The following is a 15,411-nucleotide window of genomic DNA, read 5'->3' on the forward strand; positions in this document are numbered from 1 at the left end:
AGATCAGGTATCTTTGGGCTTGCGCCAAGGACACCTTACTCTGCATGGAGTACCAGGGTCAACAACCGAACCCAGAGAGATCAATTTTGCTGCGTCTTCACATGCAGGGAAATCCATCTCCAGAAGATCAACCACGGTGCTTGGACAACCCCTGTAAGTACAGACATACCCCGAAAGACCTGCTCTAGGAATTTGGAGTTGTCTGGGCTGAGCTACCCAGCTTGGACTGGATCACCTGGTCTTGGAACCCTCGAAAACCTACACAAGACAGGCAAGGCCTGCAAAATATCAGCATCAATTGCTCTCCTACCCGGCCCGGCTTCCAATCAGACAAATCAAACCAAATTAAAAAAATAAAAGCAAAAAACAAACCAGGGGTTGGGAGCCAGCTTCGTTAGAACAACTCAGCAAAATAAAATTCCGGTTTATTGTTGGACAACATTGTTTCACACATACATCAAACAGGCCAAAAAAAAAAAAAGAAAAAAGAAAATTAAAAAAAAAATAAAAATAAACAGCAACTTCATAGACAGAAAAAAAAACCCTTTTATCTTTGGCCTTGCCATCTCATACAAACCCACTACTTTATAGTACAGCTAAAGTACATACACAAAAAAAGTTACTGGAATGCTTGGAATAAGATTGTAAATTTTCTTTTTTTTTTTTTTTGCCTTTTCATTTTTATACAAGGTCATTTTTTTTTCTCCTTTGGGAGAATGGTTTGTTGGAACGCGGTCACACCACAAGTAAAGTCAGAGATGGGTAGAGAGAGAGAGAGAGAGAGAGAGACACGCTTCAAAGCCCCCCATTTGGTCAATCCGAGATCACTTAAAAATGGCTGACCTCCTAACAATATGTACAAAAATATAAAATGTAAATAAAAAATACAAACAAATTCTCCTTTAAAGTACTTTTACGAAAGAAAGCAGGGCCTTGAAGTTTTGGTGCTGGGGGGGGGGTCTTCCCCACAGTGGGGGAGGGGGATTCTTTTCGGGCATTGGCTCCGAGTGGCGTTGGCATCATGGGCGGGTGCGCTCTACTTGGGAGGATGACCACGGCGGGGGGGTGCGACGGGACATTGAAGGTGAACAAGTCGCGCTGGCCTTGTTTGTTCTGTTTAGTTTTTCTCCTTATTTAAAAAAAAAAATATATATATATATATGCACCGCCTAGTCGTCTTCGTCGGTTTTCTGCTTCTTGGGATCCACGTCTTCGTCCTGGGGAAGAGCAAAGGCGTTAGGAAAAGGGGCGGGCACGTTCCTGGCTCGGCAGCCACAGAGCACCAGCTACCAGACTTGGCAAGGTGGCACAGAAGTGAAGCCGGAACAGTGGGCGGAAGTCCTGCTACCATCCCTTTAAGAAGGCAAGAGGGAATGGAGCTCTCGGCCCTTAGGTCTCAGCAAGGTTTGGGGATCGGCCCTGGGCCTGCATGGGAGAAGCAAGGCCCCAGTGCAGCAGGGGCCCCACCTGGGCTCCCCCTTCACCCTGTGCATTCTGCTGGCATTGCCAGGGGGGCTGGAAACCTGCTGGACCACCAGCACCTCGTTGGCTGAATCTGCCCAGCTCAGGCCAAGCTCCCACTAGAACTAGGAAGTCTGTGCTGTATGTTAAGGCTTTCCTGCCATTGCAGGGGGTGTAGAGGATTTAGGACTCTTGCAGCACAGAGCAACCACCCTCCCAGCTAAACTCCCCTGCCCAGAGCTGAGCGCCTGAGCCAGCCATAAGGGATTTGGCATTTGCTCATACGGGCAGGTTAGGTTTCCTTCTCCACCCCCAACATTGTCACCCTCCATGACCCCAGCCCCACCAGTGGTCATATCCCCCTGTTCATTACAGGCAGACCCAAGTCTCACCAGCATTAATAGGCCCACGCTTCCCCTGCCCAGCCCTGTGGGCCGTATGACTCAGCTAGAGCTGCACCCACACTGTGAAACCACAGGGCTCGACCCCCAGCGACAGCAGGAATCAGACCCCGACCCCCTCGCACCAGGTAGGAGCCTAGAGCCTGAGGGCTCCCCAAGAGCTGCCTGGATGCAGGTGTAACTGACGAAGGGCTTGGGCTCAGCTATGAATCAGAGCCAGGTTTAATATAGGGCAGATATACTCCTCGGATGCAAAATGAGAGGGTACACGTCCTGTGCCAGGAAGCACCTATTCATTCTCTCTCTGGCAAATGGGCTGGCTAAGTGTGGGTCAAAGAGCCCCAGTGCCTCTGGCCCAGCACTGTCCCCCTCCAACAAGGCAGGCGGGTCCCGGATATTCTCTCTCTCTCGCACGCATGCACCCTCCCCAACCCGCCACCCCACCTCCTTCCTTGCGATGTTTGGCTGGAAGCCATGCTGGCTCACAGCTGACACTGGAGCCATGCCGAAGAGGACTACGCGCAGTGGGGAAAGCCACAGGGAGTTCAGACAAGCAGCTTCCCTCCCCACCCACCCCCCATGCCTGCAGCCTGGCTGTGCACAGAGGAGCATGTGCGGGGGCTGGGGGGGAGGAGAAAGCCTCTGGAGCAGAGCTCCAGCTCCCACGCTCATCAGGACTTGACAAATTGAGGACAGCCCTGGGAGGCCCCAGCCCACCCCTGTAAGCCACCCCAGGGTTTACCAGAGCATAATCCCCCTCCTCTCCCAGCTGGCTGCGAGGGCTCCTAGCTCGCTCTGGGCTGCGCATGCAGTCCTGGCTGCTCTCCCTGCAGCCGTGTCTGCTTGTAACCAGGCCACAGGTGGGCTTGGCACTGGGCTGGCCCCCAGCAATGCAGAAGTTTGCACAGGAAGGGGCAGGTGGGCACCGTCCCCTCCGACAGGGCAGGTGCGTCCCAGTACTTCAGCCCTGTGGGTCTGCACAGAGGGGATCCTGTTCTCTGGGGTTCACAGCCCGGCACATCCCACCTACCTCATCATCTTCTGCTGCCCGTTTGACTGGGGGTGCATCGCCTTCCTCATCCTCATCGCCATCCTCTTCCTCACCTGGCGGGGTGGGGGTGGGGGAGGGAAAACACGGCTCATGAGCGCTCGGTAGGAGCCGCACGCTGGCCCAGGTGGATGATGCAAGCACACGAGCAGGCAGCCAGCCAGGCGAGGTGGAGAACTGCTGGAACAGGATGAGCTCGGGGCTCATCTTTCTGCTCTTCAGGCCCATTCCCCAGCGCCAGGCTGCGTATCTCCCTCAACAGGGCCGGCAGCTCGCAGCTCCGCCACAGGTTCCAGCCCAGCCCTCCTGCCCCATTGCAAGGGCCAGCATGTGCTGCCCTCTGCAGGCATCAGACGCCCTCAGGCGCTGGCTTTGCAGGGCGGGGGGCTGTACGGCCAGAGGCTGAACCAACATTGCCACAGCATGGAGGTGGGATGAGGAGGGGGGAGATTAGTGCAAAAGACACCTGCCGGGGAGACAGAACCTCTCTGTGACTAGCTCAATTCCTGCTGCTTCCTTCCTGCCAGCTGCTGGTAGCCCAGGTGACGAACGCTGCAGGTGCCAGAGCCACAAACTCGTCCTCACACATGGCCCTTTCCTTGGGGGAGGATAGCAAGGGGGGCCCCCCAAGAGCAGACGGGGCCATTTCAGCACAGAGATGGTCCCCTCTGAATCTGGAGCCAAACCCAGCCACCTCTGCCCCAGGAGGTTACAAAATACACCTCTGCAAACGGGATCTGTGGACATGGCAGGGCTCTACAAGCCAGGCTACGGGCAGCCAATGGGCCCAAGTTTCTCCTAGCAGCTGCTCTGGCTGTTCTCTCCAGCATCCAGTCCCCCTTTAACGGGTCGGGAGCACCAGCGCTTTAGTTCCGAGTCAGGACACAATCTAACCATCAGTACCGCTAACACGTTCCGCTGACGGGCCAGGAAGGCTGCACCCTTCCAGGACAGGAGAGTCCGATTTGACCCACTTTGAGCTCCAAGAGGCCGGTGGATCAGAACAACATTGCCGACCATCCCCGAGTCCACTTCGACTCGGGAGAAACGAGCCCAGTCGCGTATCAACCTAAGCTCTTTGCATAACGGGTGGACCCTGGTAAATGTACAGCGCTCGGGCCAGTGGCTTTAAATGTCACCACGAGCTGCACGTATGGACAGCTGGGGATTAAGGTCATCCGACGGGCACACCCACCCGCCCGCTGCCCGGGCGTGCTCAGCCCAGCAGCTGCTGGATTAGCTGGGAGACCTGCAGCCGGGCCTTGCTGAGGAGCTCACATCCCGGGTTCCCTGGGAGGATCACGTGCCCCAAATCAAGCTCACTGGGGGCGTTTTTAGTTGCCTGCACCGCTTAAAGCGGAGCAAATCATGGGGGGAGGCGGCATCTTTAAAACCAGATTTGAAGACTGAGTTGAAGTTTAGTTGTGGCTGTTTCAAACCCGCAGGAGGCAGGAGAGTCGCCAGCCGCCCTCCTGGGCTTTTCTCGCTCCTACGTGAGGCCCGACGGCTGGGATCAGCCCCTTGGGCACCACTGCCGGGTACGGATTAATCAAGGTTGGTCTGGAAAGAGGGGAGTTAACCCTCCTGGAATCCAGGAGAGCGCCTACCTCTTCCCCTCTCTCGTTAACGACAGAGCAAGGGGGGCAGACGGCTCAGGGCCCTGAATTGCATCCAGGCTTTTTGTGGGAGCTGTGCGGGCAGACAGCAGAGGGGGACACATCGGCAACTCCCACCTTGCCAGGAATTGTGCTCCCCCGCCTCGTAGCTAAACAATACCCAGCTCTGCAAACCACTCAGAAGCAGCAGGCAGCCGTTCCAAGCCCTCGGGGCCAGGGCACAACTCAACTCCAAGGCTTAAACCCCCATCCTGCCAGGCTGGGGCTGCTGGTTTATCTCCAGGGAACTAATCAGGAACCAGTTCTTATACTGAGCATGCTGTGTTCCCCTCTTCGCCCCAGAGCTGCTGCTAGGAAAAGCCCAGACTCTCCTCTGTTCAAACAGGGTACGCACAAAGGGCTTTCACTTCCCAGCCTTGAAACTCCCTCCATCCCATCCAGCACAACCCAATGCTGCTGCTCAAGATTGCAGGGGATTAGCCGGGAAAAGCTCATCACAGGGCTTGTTTCAGGTGGAGCTCAAGGAGAACCATTTGCTAATAACGGTTAGCCATCTCCTCCCGGCCTTAATGGGGTATAAAAATAGACCCTGTTATTTAGCCAAGTGGGTCTTGGCCAAGGAGTGGGGAAGCTGGAAAGGGAAGCCGGTAGGGAAGCCACTGGTGGTCGGCAGATGCCCGCCTGCAGGCAGGGTTGCTCTCCAAAGCAAAAGGGAGGACAAGAGGAGTTGAAATGAGCCATTTATGTCTGCAGAGAAAACGCCCGGCAGCCAAGAACGAAAGGTTCGTGCATCTGCTTAAGGGGAACCAAGTGCTTGGCGTCAATCATTAGCCTGGAAAGCGCGTCTGACTGAGGCGCGTGTGCCAAATGCGCGAGAGCATTTACCTCTTCGCCTGCCTTGCAAAGGGAGATTCCCCCTGCCATCGGGGACCTGGCTCGTAGCCTGGCTTGCAGGCAGGGTGCCACCTCCCCTCCTGTAGCTTTGCCTGCAGCATGCATCCCACGTCAGGTTGCTAAGGAGGCCTTTTGCTGATACCCGCGCCGTGCTGGGGATCAAGGGCACGTTAAGTGCTTACTAAAGGCCTTTGCACTACGCCGCATGGCCAGAACAGGGTGAGCTCTGTCCTCAACCTCAGGGATTGATGTCACTGGAAACAAATCAAAGCCAGGCGGGCAGATCCAGGCCACTAGGAGGCAGGGGCGGGACAATACGCGGCTGGCCGGAGGTCGGTTACAGCAAGGACACAACTTCCCCACAGCCGCCACAAGGGGGCAGTGCAGCTCCTGGCACGCGCTGGCCATGTGCCGTAACTCAAGCGGCTTACTCGTCACCCTGGCGGCCGGATTTGGCTACTCTAAGGTGAGAAGGGAGGGTGAAAAATTACCATCACCCTCTTCCTCCTCGTCTTCTTCTTCACCACCTTCTTCTTCCTCTTCGTCTACTTCGTTGTCGGCCTCCTGCTCTCCATTTTCCTCGTTCTCCTTGTCAAGACAAGACACTCACTTAAAAAAAGAAAATGCACGGAGGGAAATCGCAGGCTTCCCCAGCCTCGCTCTGCTCCCCCCGCCCCACATACACACACGGAGCCCCAGTAAGAGCTGGAGAGATTTCGCAACTCAGCCAGGAAGCTCAGTGGAGGACAGTCGCCCACCTTGCTCCCTTGTCTCACTTCCGCAGCTTTCAGAGCAGCGTTCCCTGCTGACTGAGCATAGGAGAAATTCCAATGCCACCCAGGTAACTCGCAGAGAGCCCACATCTAGGTCTGCCTCTCTCCTGATGGTGCACATCCGCACTTCTCAGGGCACATAAAATTTATTCCCCACGTGCCTGGACAAACTCCACACATGGCTGGAAAAGTTCCAGTGGCTCCTTTCTGTCTCCACTTCACGCAGAAGCAAAGATGGACATAAATTTGATGGTAACGCAGTAGCTGCATTCTGCGCCTCAGAGGGGAATCTGAGCTCTATTGTGACATGGTGGCTGATTAAAAGACAGCAGTGGTAGTTCTGACAAAATCAAAACAAGCCAACCCCAGATTTGCTTGCGCACAAAGGCGTTTCCCACCCATCTGTTTGCCACATTTTCCAGGAGGGCTGCTAGAAGGAGCTGGTGTGGAAGACACCGGGTTCTTGGAGGGCTTTGAGACTCAACCCAGCAGCTCCACTATATCTCCCCACCCTTGCCACACACCGCCCACTTTCCAGAGCCGGAGGCTTTCCCTGACTTTGAAACCCCACCAGCATGTTTCTTTCACAACAGGGTTCCAAGCACCAGCCCCCCAACTGTGTCACATCTCTTCCTCCCAGAGGCCGCCAAAGAGGCGGCGGGAACCGCAACAAGCCCCCTCCAGCTCCCAAGGCTGCTCTGGCGATACTTACAGCGTTCCCATTGGCCGGTGCATCTTTGCCATTTTCCGTCTCTTCGACAACTTCCTTCTTCTCTTTTAGATCCTTAAAGGGACAGAAATAACCAGTGAGTCACCAAGATTCCAGCCCACGGACCTCATGGTAGGAACACTGTAGAAGGAGAGCCGGGGGGAAGGCTTGGAGACAGTTACCCTTCACACCCATCGCACAAGCAATTTGCTCTGGCCCTTGTGAGGTTGAAACCTGGGGTGCATACGGGGAGATTAATCTGAATTATTGCACTTTGTTAAAGAAAAGGAACTGGATCTAAAAAAAGCTGGCGGCTGCATTTAACTTGGGCACTCCCAGGAACTCCTCAGCTTAACGAGCTGAACTCCTGTGTGTGCTGAGCAGCAAAAGCAACGGCTTGTTTCCCCTTATCGTGTTCAGGGGAAACGGCTGCATTCCGACTGATAGCCCTTGGTGCACACCGCGTCCAGAATCAGTCACCCAGGGTCTGCCGACACGCACAGCCACTCGCTGCCTCCCCAGAAGGAAATGGGGGGCAGGGGAGGGCCCAAATCATTATTAGCAGAGCCGGTGTCTCTCTCTCTCGCAAGTAGCTTGCTCTTATTTGCAGCCACAAAGTGGGAAGCTCGGGATAAATCTCAGGACTCTTCACTGAGCAGCAGGGAGATGGCTATTTTTTCCCACATTATTCCAAGGAACATGGCGCCAGTCGATTGCACGCTGTTCGTCAGCTCAACCCTGAACCACAAGCACAGGCACGAAAGAGCAAGCGCCCGGCTATTCTTGTGACTGATCACTGTCAAGACGTCACTAGGCAAACAAGCTGCAAGATCCAACTGTCTCTTCCTGCACACAGCTGAAATAAACACTCTGGCACCCGAGCCTGCATCCTCCTTCCCTTATGTTACTGCCTCAACTGCCACTAGATCCCCGCTCATCGTGAGAAGTTGCCGCCCCTGCCAAGGAGCGCTCAGGGGCCTTTCACCAGGGCGGTAGGGCAGTCATGCAGACTGCCTTGAACAAAGACCACGAGGTATTTGAAACTTTTTGGCAGCTACGCTGCACAAACCTGGGCTGCTTTTGATTTCTGGCAGCCTCCCGGCAAGCCCCCCAGCCTGATTGGAAGAGTGTCACTTTCACTCAAACCGCCCTGCCCAGCCTGGCCAGCCCTGGCTCCTAGGCCAGTCTCTCTCTCTCTTTGTATTAAAATAGCCTTTGGATTATTCAGGACTACTTAAACCGTTCAGACACCTGGCTAAACCAACCAGGGATTAACAAAGTCCGGCTAGACTATCTCAAGGCATCCATGACCTAGCCCTGTACCCCTCGAAAGGGCACTCTCCCAAAACGAAGCGCTGGCGTTGACTACACCTGTTGAGCACATACATCCTAGTCGAGGATTTAGTTCACTTCCTTTTTCTACTGACATTTGAATCCCATGCAAATTGGAGCATCTCTGAACTGGGCAACTCATGCCACTTGTTACTCTCTCTGGCTCCTATCATGTCTTTACTGAACGAGCGAGATGCTAGCCTTTAGTGTGACTTATCTGCTGTCGTGTCAAAACTACTTCAAGCCAACACGCAGCCTTCAACTGTCCTACAAGGAATTCTAAAATACACCAAGTTTAACATGAAAAGCGATCAAAGATCCCAAGTCAGCAATTACTACGTTCATCATCCTTTTGGAGAAGTTATGCCTAAAACACAAGTGGGTCTCCGGTTAAGGTGGAGCAGCAATGCTCTTATTACTAATTTTAGTTTAGCAAATCTGGAAGCACCAGCCACGAGTGTTCCACTTAAGATACTCTGAGTTCAATCATAATTGAGTTACCAGGCCAGGCTTATTTGCATAGCAAGGGTGTTATGCTAGAAATAGCAAAGAGCAGATCCAACACACATGGACAAATCTCCACACCAGACTTCAGATGAATCAATGGAGCAGTGTTACTATAGTTTTAATGCTTTGAGGGAGCCTCTAATTATAGGTGTGGCAAGACTGTTTGTCCATAAAATAGTAGCTATGGTTAGTCATAAGGAAGGTCTACCTTTCACTCTCTCCAACTCCCAGGACATGAACTTTAATATTCCACTTGGTAGAGTAGTAACAGGTACCAGAAGCCACCAAAACCAACTGCATTCATAAGCCGGGCCATAGCTAGACCACAGTATGGACAGATCAAAAATCAATCAATCAAGATTGATCCCTTCGAAGTGGCCTAAAAATACAGCCAGCAAACTGCGAGGACTGGCTCAGCCTCAGGTACTTCTGGGGGATTTGTTCATGCAATTAATTTCTCTCCTGCACAAAACTCATCTGCCCCCCTTTATGGCAGCCACATCTTTCATTACCGGGGGCAGGAGGGGAGTTTGCTAGGACTGCAAGGTACCACGGATTTTAAGGGGTCTCAGTATGCAGGAAAACCAGCAGCTTGCAAAAGACCAGGCCAGGCTCCCAGGATCCTAAGGGGCTGGCACCTTGCATTTATCACATCTATTTATTTCTCACATGCCTGCTCGACCCCCCACACCTGCAACCCCCAGCGCTCCTACTCAGCCAAAAGGGCTTTGGCCGGCTTCAAAGGACCGGGCTGTGGGCTGGTAGCCCTCCCGCCGGCAGAGGGAGCCAGCTGAACAGAGGCACGCGCCATGCCCTATTTCAAACCGCGCGCCACTCTCCGCGCCCTCTGATTGGCCCAACGCCGCAGCGCCGGCTCCGCCCCTCGCGGCTTGCCGGGAACTGAAGTCTCCGCAGGGCCCTGCGGCGCAGGGCCGCCCGCGGGGAGAACTCCAACTCCCATGGGGCGCCGCGCGGGCGGAGCGCGGGGAGGCGGCAGCACGTGGGGGATGAGCGAGCCCTGCTGCGAAGCTGGGGGTGGGGGGCGGCGCCGAGTGGCGCAGGAGGAGCCGCCGCCCGGGAGCCGAGGAGGCAGCTCCGGGACCCCTCCCCCCACCCGGCGGAATAAATCTTCGGTGTCTTGTTTATTTCAGCGGCCCGAGGTGCAGCGGGCGAGCGGGCCCCGCGCCTTTATCTGCTGCGCCCCCCCCCCCAGCATCTTACTGCGGGGGTGGGGGGGGGGGGGGGGCTAGCCAGGGTTCCCGGACACACAACGCGGGGCTCAGCCCCCCTCCCGGTTCAAATCACCGTCACCCCACCCGAATCCCTGCAGGGTTTGAGGCGCATCAGTCAAGCCCCCCCAGGAGCAGCTCGTCAACACCCCCCCTTAGAAGTGTAGTTCCCCGGGGCAAGCACATGGGGCTGCTACGCGACTCCCCAGGCAACAGCGGGGAAACTCCCCCGCCCCCAAAGGGCACGGGAAGGTTAATGAGATTCTCATCCTCCCACCTCTGAGAAAAGGGGCTACGGGGGGGGCAGGGGCTAGGGGAGCCCGCGAGAAGAGAGGGGCAGGGAGGGAGCGTGTGAGGACACCTCATCTAGCAATGAAAATTCTCGCGTGGGCCTAGGAGGCGGCGCACCCCCCCCACCGGGCAAATCCCACCCCCACGACCCCCTGGCCCGCAGCCGGACCCGAGCGAGCCAAAGTTCAGCAAACAAAGGTGGGGGAGGGGACAGCCCGGTAGATCGGGGCCGGGGACTCTGGCGTCCTAGAAGCGGGAAAACAGAAGTGAAAACGAAATCGGCCCGGGGTTGCTGATTCTGGTGGCTCCCCGCCTCGCTCCGCAGCCCGTTACCAGTGTGTGAGCGGGGGGGGATGGGGGGGGGGCGCCGACCTTCTCCCCAGCCCGGTGGGCGAAGGGTGGACCTCCTTGAAACCCTGGCACATGCGTCCCACCCGGATCCCCGCTTCCCTGCCGGGAGCCAGAGACGAGCCCCCACCCCCTGATGAGGCTGGGGACCCAGCCCTAGCCCCGACCCCCCCCCCCAACCACACACACACACACACATACATATACACCTGCAGCGATCAGTCCGGAAAAGCCGCGATCCTCCGCCCCGGGGAAGCGGGGCCGGTGCCGCGTGGGGTGCCCTTGGCTACAGCGTATCAGCCGCTCGCTACGCGGTAACCAAGCCCGGCCACTACGGACGCCGCCAGTCGGGGCCAGAGGGCCCCCCCCACCCTCAGTAAGTTTCACACCGCCCCCCCGGCCTGCCCCCCACCGGCACGCGTGGGCTGCCTGCCAAGCCTCGCTCGATCCACATTCCCTCCTTAGGCTTCATCTCCGCGGAGGGGGCTACGGCTGAGCCGGGGGGCCCCACTCGAAGGGAAACCCCCCTGGGGAGGGAGGCCGGGCGCGAGAGGCTTAAGCCGCTGATTAAACCAACGCGGAGACCCTCCCTTCACCCCCCAAGGTTAATCGGGCTTTAAGTGGAGTTTAAAAGCCCCGCAGCCTGATGGGGCTCTTAACCCGCTTAAAAAGAAAAGGCAGCCGGGGAGTGGGGGGGGGGCGCCCCCCCCCTCGGCTGACACTGAAAGTGGAGAGGAGGGTCCGAGCAGGGTCCCCGCCGCTGCGGTCCCCGCGAGGGAACCGGCACGGCGCGCTCGCTTCCTGGCACCATCAAACAAAGGACCCGCGCGCAGCACCGCAGACGCTCGCCGTCGGATCCAGTCGGTTCCCATCAAAGCCAAGTCCCCCCCCCGCCGCCGCCGAAATCGCTTCCGATGGTTCGCACCCAGCACGTCGTAAAGTTATTTCCAGGCCATTAAAGGGACGGCGGAGTTGTTTGTTCTCGGGAGAGGCTGGGTGTTCAAACGCCTGCCCCAGCTCCCGCTGCGCCTCTCGCCCGGCTCCTCTCCAGAGGGGTCCCCGGTACAAAGTGGGTGTTCCGGGCCCGATCGTTCCCAGCGCTCTGCAGCCCCCCCCCCTTCGCCCCGCTTCCCAGGGCGGGGAGGGGGGGGGACGGGTTGAAGTGGGAGCCAAGTTTGAACCGGGGCTGTCACGCTGCGATGTGCCGAGAGACCGATCGCCAGGCAGGCTCCAGCCACCAAGCCGGAGGGGCGCCTTTTAAATGGCCCGGGGGAGACCGACACGCTGCCAAAGCCGACCCGGGAAGACTTTACAAAACTCCCCCCCACCGCTCTGGGGTCCGCATAGGCGAAGAGCGACCCCCACCCGCCCCCTTGCCAAGAGAAAACCACCCAAAGAAATCCCGGCAGGTTCCCCCGCCTGACCAAACGGCGCTTGGGCGCACGCCACGGGGCAGCGCGGAAAGCAGGCGGAGGGGAGCGCGGCTGCGCGCCTCACCTTGGTGGAGATCTCGGAACTGGTGTCCACAGCTGTGTCTGACATGGCGCGGCGGGAGAGGCGGGTGGAAAAGAGAGCGAATCTCTAAAAAGGAGCAGCGCGCAGGTCCGGCTGGCGGAGCAGCGGCGCAGGACAGGAACAATGCAAAGATGGCTTTGGACAGAGCGAGTGGAGAACTCACGCGGCGCCACTAGCTTTAATATAGATTAGTGGGCGGCGCGCTCACTCCCCTGCGCCTTCCTCATTGGCCAGGCGGGGGGGAGCTGGGCCCGGCCATTGGTCGTGGGGCAAACAATGGGCAAGGCTGCTTAAAGCGCCAGAGCCATGTCATGGGTGCAATGAGTTTGCGTCCGGCCTCAGCGTGGGGTGGGCGGCCAGAGGCGCGGCCAGGCAGCTAAGCGCGGCCGCGGCATGGCTGGTATCCCTCTCTCTCCCCCCACCAGCTCCGCCTGCGCAACGCAGAGCCCCGTCTTGCATTGTTAGCGCCGAGCCCATGCTGGAGGGGAACAGACAGAAACCGACCTTCCCTTCCCCCTCTGCAGCCGCCGGCTTCGGTACCTCTCCGCTGCCAGGAGAGCAGCTCTCCCATACGGCGTAAGGGACGGGGGGGATTTAAAAAGTTGATGCAAAGAAAAACCCGCTTTTAAACCACCCCCCTCCCCTTGCAAATTGCAGCTGCGCCGTTTACACCCGTGCAAGCAGCCGGGGGAGGTTTATTCCGCCTGGCGCGGATTAAAACCCAAGAGCAGCGTTAGTCCCGGGCCGGCGCGGGGCTGGGACTTTCCAACTCCAGAAGCGGTCGGGGTTTCAATCCACACTAAGTCCCTCCCCCTGCTCGCTCGGCGCCCACTCCCCGCATTTTACTGCTGATTGAATCCTTTACGATCCAGCCGCACCACTAACACCCCCCCCAAAGAAAAAAACAACAACAATAACAGGAAATCGCAGTTATAACCCCCCCCCCCCCACGCTTCCGACTTTCACCTAATTTTGCACGTTTTTTCCCGCGGGGAGGATCTTTCCCACGCGGGTCTCATTTGTCTCGGCTCGCGGGATCCCGCATTACCCTCGTCCATCTCCTCTCCACGCCCAGCTCTGGCCCCGCTCGCGAGGAATTTGCACGAAGTTCATCGGCGAAGAAGAAATTCCGAGCAAACCCACCAACTGGGATTCCCCACCCCCACCCCGCCGGTGCCAAACGCCTGCCCCCCCGCCCCCCGCTGTAACTTTGCGGAAGGGGAGGGGAAGGGGCGACCCCCCGCCTTGATACCACACAATGGGATAAATCAAAGGGGGGGGAACATGCATTGTTTTTTGCAATTTCTTCCCTTTAAAACCCCCTCCCCCCATTGCAGTTTGGGGTTGCAAATAACCCCACATTTTGTAGAAAACCCCCCCCCCCGCGTTTTGCACGAAGGTGCGTTAGTCTCCGGGCCCCAGCTGGGCGAGTGCGGGAGGGCGCCGAACCGGCACAAAGTCCAGATACCAGCTGCCCCCGATCTCTGCCATTGAGCCCAATGGAGGCAGCTGGGCAGGAGGGGGGGGGAGGGGAAGGGCCGTGCCACACTCAAAATGGCGCCGGGAGCCCTTCTTGGGGCAACCGCTCGGTTTTCCCCCTCAGCCTGGGGCTTTAGACGGCCGGATCTGGTTAAGCCACCGCCGCTGCACCTTCCCACAGTAGTTCCCGGTGCCAGCCGGAGCAATAGGGCGACGGGAGTGGACGGAGAGGCAGCCTCAGTCGGAGCAGCGCTTGTGCCACACTCAATATGGCCGCCAAGCCGGGGCAGCGGCGGGCCGAGCGTGTCCTCCGAAGGCGGGACATAGGACTCAGACGACGCGGATTGGCTAGATACCCCGAGCGAACGCTCTGTTGACGCTTTGCGGCCTCTCATTGACCAAGGCGCCTGTCTGTCTTGGGGAAAGCGGCTACGAAAACCCGGATAGACGATGGCACTCGTAGCGTGGAACGGAACGGCCTGCTGGCTGCCCGGAGAGGAGCGCGGCGGCGGCGGCGGCGGCGGCGCTGCTGGCCAGTGCGAAGGATGCATCCTCCAGCGCGGGGGTCGGATTGGGTGGCTTCTCGAGGTCCCCTCCGGCCCTGCACTTCCATGCTGGCTGGGGTCCTGCTTCTGATGGCTCTTGGGGCAGCTTTGCAGCACCCGAGTCACCCCGAACTCCAGCAAAGCTGGTGCAGAAGAAAACACAGTTGCATGGGCTTTTTTTTTTTTTTTTTTTAAAAGCACTTTTCACCTTCCTGTGGTTTTGCCGGCTCCGTTAAACTTCCCAAGGGCGGGTCTGCAAACCTAGTTCTCCCCTCTCCGGCTCTCACTGGGGCCTACCTGACCGCCAACTTCAAAAAGAGGTTTTCCGCTGACCCGTTTCAGCAGCTTGGTTTGGATGTGGGGCTGGGAAAGAGCCTCTGTTTTTAGCAGAAAACTCCCCAGGACGCAGCAGCTGTGGGCACCTGCGGGTTCAGAGGAAGACCCAGAAGTGCCCCAGATTCCCGGTGTGTTCACCTCTAGTTGGAAATGTGTTTCTCATCTCCACTTTGGCTTCCCGCCCCCATGGAAATACCTGCTCTAGGGATTTAAACGTTCAACATTTGGATTAGGTATGACAGACTGTTAGAACAGGGGAAATAGGAGCGGCCCACAGGGCAAAACGACCTCCTGTGATGCTCAGCCGTTTGTACCGGGGTGGCCTCTCTTTGAGTAAGGAAGTGGCCTTAGAAAAGGCAGCCTGGTCTGGAAAGAAGGGCACTAGACCAGGGGTCAGCAACGCCTGGCATGGGTGCCATGAGTACCACATGAGCCCATTTTCATCAGCATGCGAGGCAGGAGCTCAGCCCCGCCCCTCCTCCCGCGTGCAGGAAGGCGTTTGCTCAAATCCAGGCCGCCGGTGGATTAACAAAACACCAGCTCATGCCACTAACCCCCAGCTAAATGGAAAAGCTCTGCATCTTCATTTATTTATTAGTGAAGCTGCTGTAAGTGACAAGGCTCAGAGGGGGAGCCATGTTTGTCTGTATCCACAAAACCCACAGGAAGTCCTGTGGCATCTTATAGCCTAACAGATTTTTAAGCATAAGCTTTTGTGAGCAAAGACCCGTTTCACTGTAAGTCGCAAGTGGGACTATTAGTGACTTTTAAAAAGTATCACCGGCACTTGGCCCCTACGTAGAGGTCAAAAGGTGAAATTTTGGCACTCGGCCTAAGAAAGGTTGCTGACCCTGCATTAGACTGGGAGTCTGGAGATCTGGATTCTCTTTTAAGCTCTGCTGCTTCTGTGTGAGTTAGTGCAGGTTT

At 57.3% G+C, this 15,411-nt stretch overlaps 1 protein-coding gene across 4 annotated transcripts; it reads right to left on the bottom strand.

Annotated features, from left to right (window-relative positions):
• Window positions 1-649: 649 nt before the first annotated feature.
• Window positions 650-12,294, bottom strand: PTMA (prothymosin alpha). 4 transcript variants are annotated; one of them, XM_075004177.1, is made up of 5 exons: window positions 12,107-12,294; window positions 6,906-6,977; window positions 5,918-6,005; window positions 2,893-2,966; window positions 650-1,217 (listed from the first exon to the last, which is right to left on the bottom strand). In XM_075004177.1, exons 1-5 carry the CDS (start codon window positions 12,149-12,151, stop codon window positions 1,170-1,172), a joined length of 327 nt encoding a protein of 108 aa, XP_074860278.1. In that variant the 5' UTR covers window positions 12,152-12,294; the 3' UTR covers window positions 650-1,169. The 4 variants fall into 4 exon arrangements, with proteins under 4 accessions (XP_074860278.1, XP_074860277.1, XP_074860276.1 ...); XM_075004176.1 differs by having other exon boundaries at window positions 5,918-6,008; XM_075004175.1 differs by having other exon boundaries at window positions 5,912-6,005; window positions 12,107-12,292.
• Between the last annotated feature and the right edge of the window lie 3,117 nt (window positions 12,295-15,411).

Source organism: Carettochelys insculpta, chromosome 10 (genome assembly GCF_033958435.1).
Source record: "Carettochelys insculpta isolate YL-2023 chromosome 10, ASM3395843v1, whole genome shotgun sequence".
NCBI classification, from domain to species: domain Eukaryota; kingdom Metazoa; phylum Chordata; order Testudines; family Carettochelyidae; genus Carettochelys; species Carettochelys insculpta.

Excerpts from the sequence above, each read along its gene's own strand:
- PTMA (XM_075004173.1), bottom strand. The coding sequence starts at position 12,151 with ATGTCAGACACAGCTGTGGACACCAGTTCCGAGATCTCCACCAAG. Across the intron at positions 2,967-5,911 it reads CGAGGAGGAAGAGGGTGATG|GTGAGGAAGAGGATGGCGAT; the intron begins GTAATTTTTCAC and ends CCACCCCGCCAG. Across the intron at positions 1,218-2,892 it reads GGGCAGCAGAAGATGATGAG|GACGAAGACGTGGATCCCAA; the intron begins GTAGGTGGGATG and ends GCTCTTCCCCAG.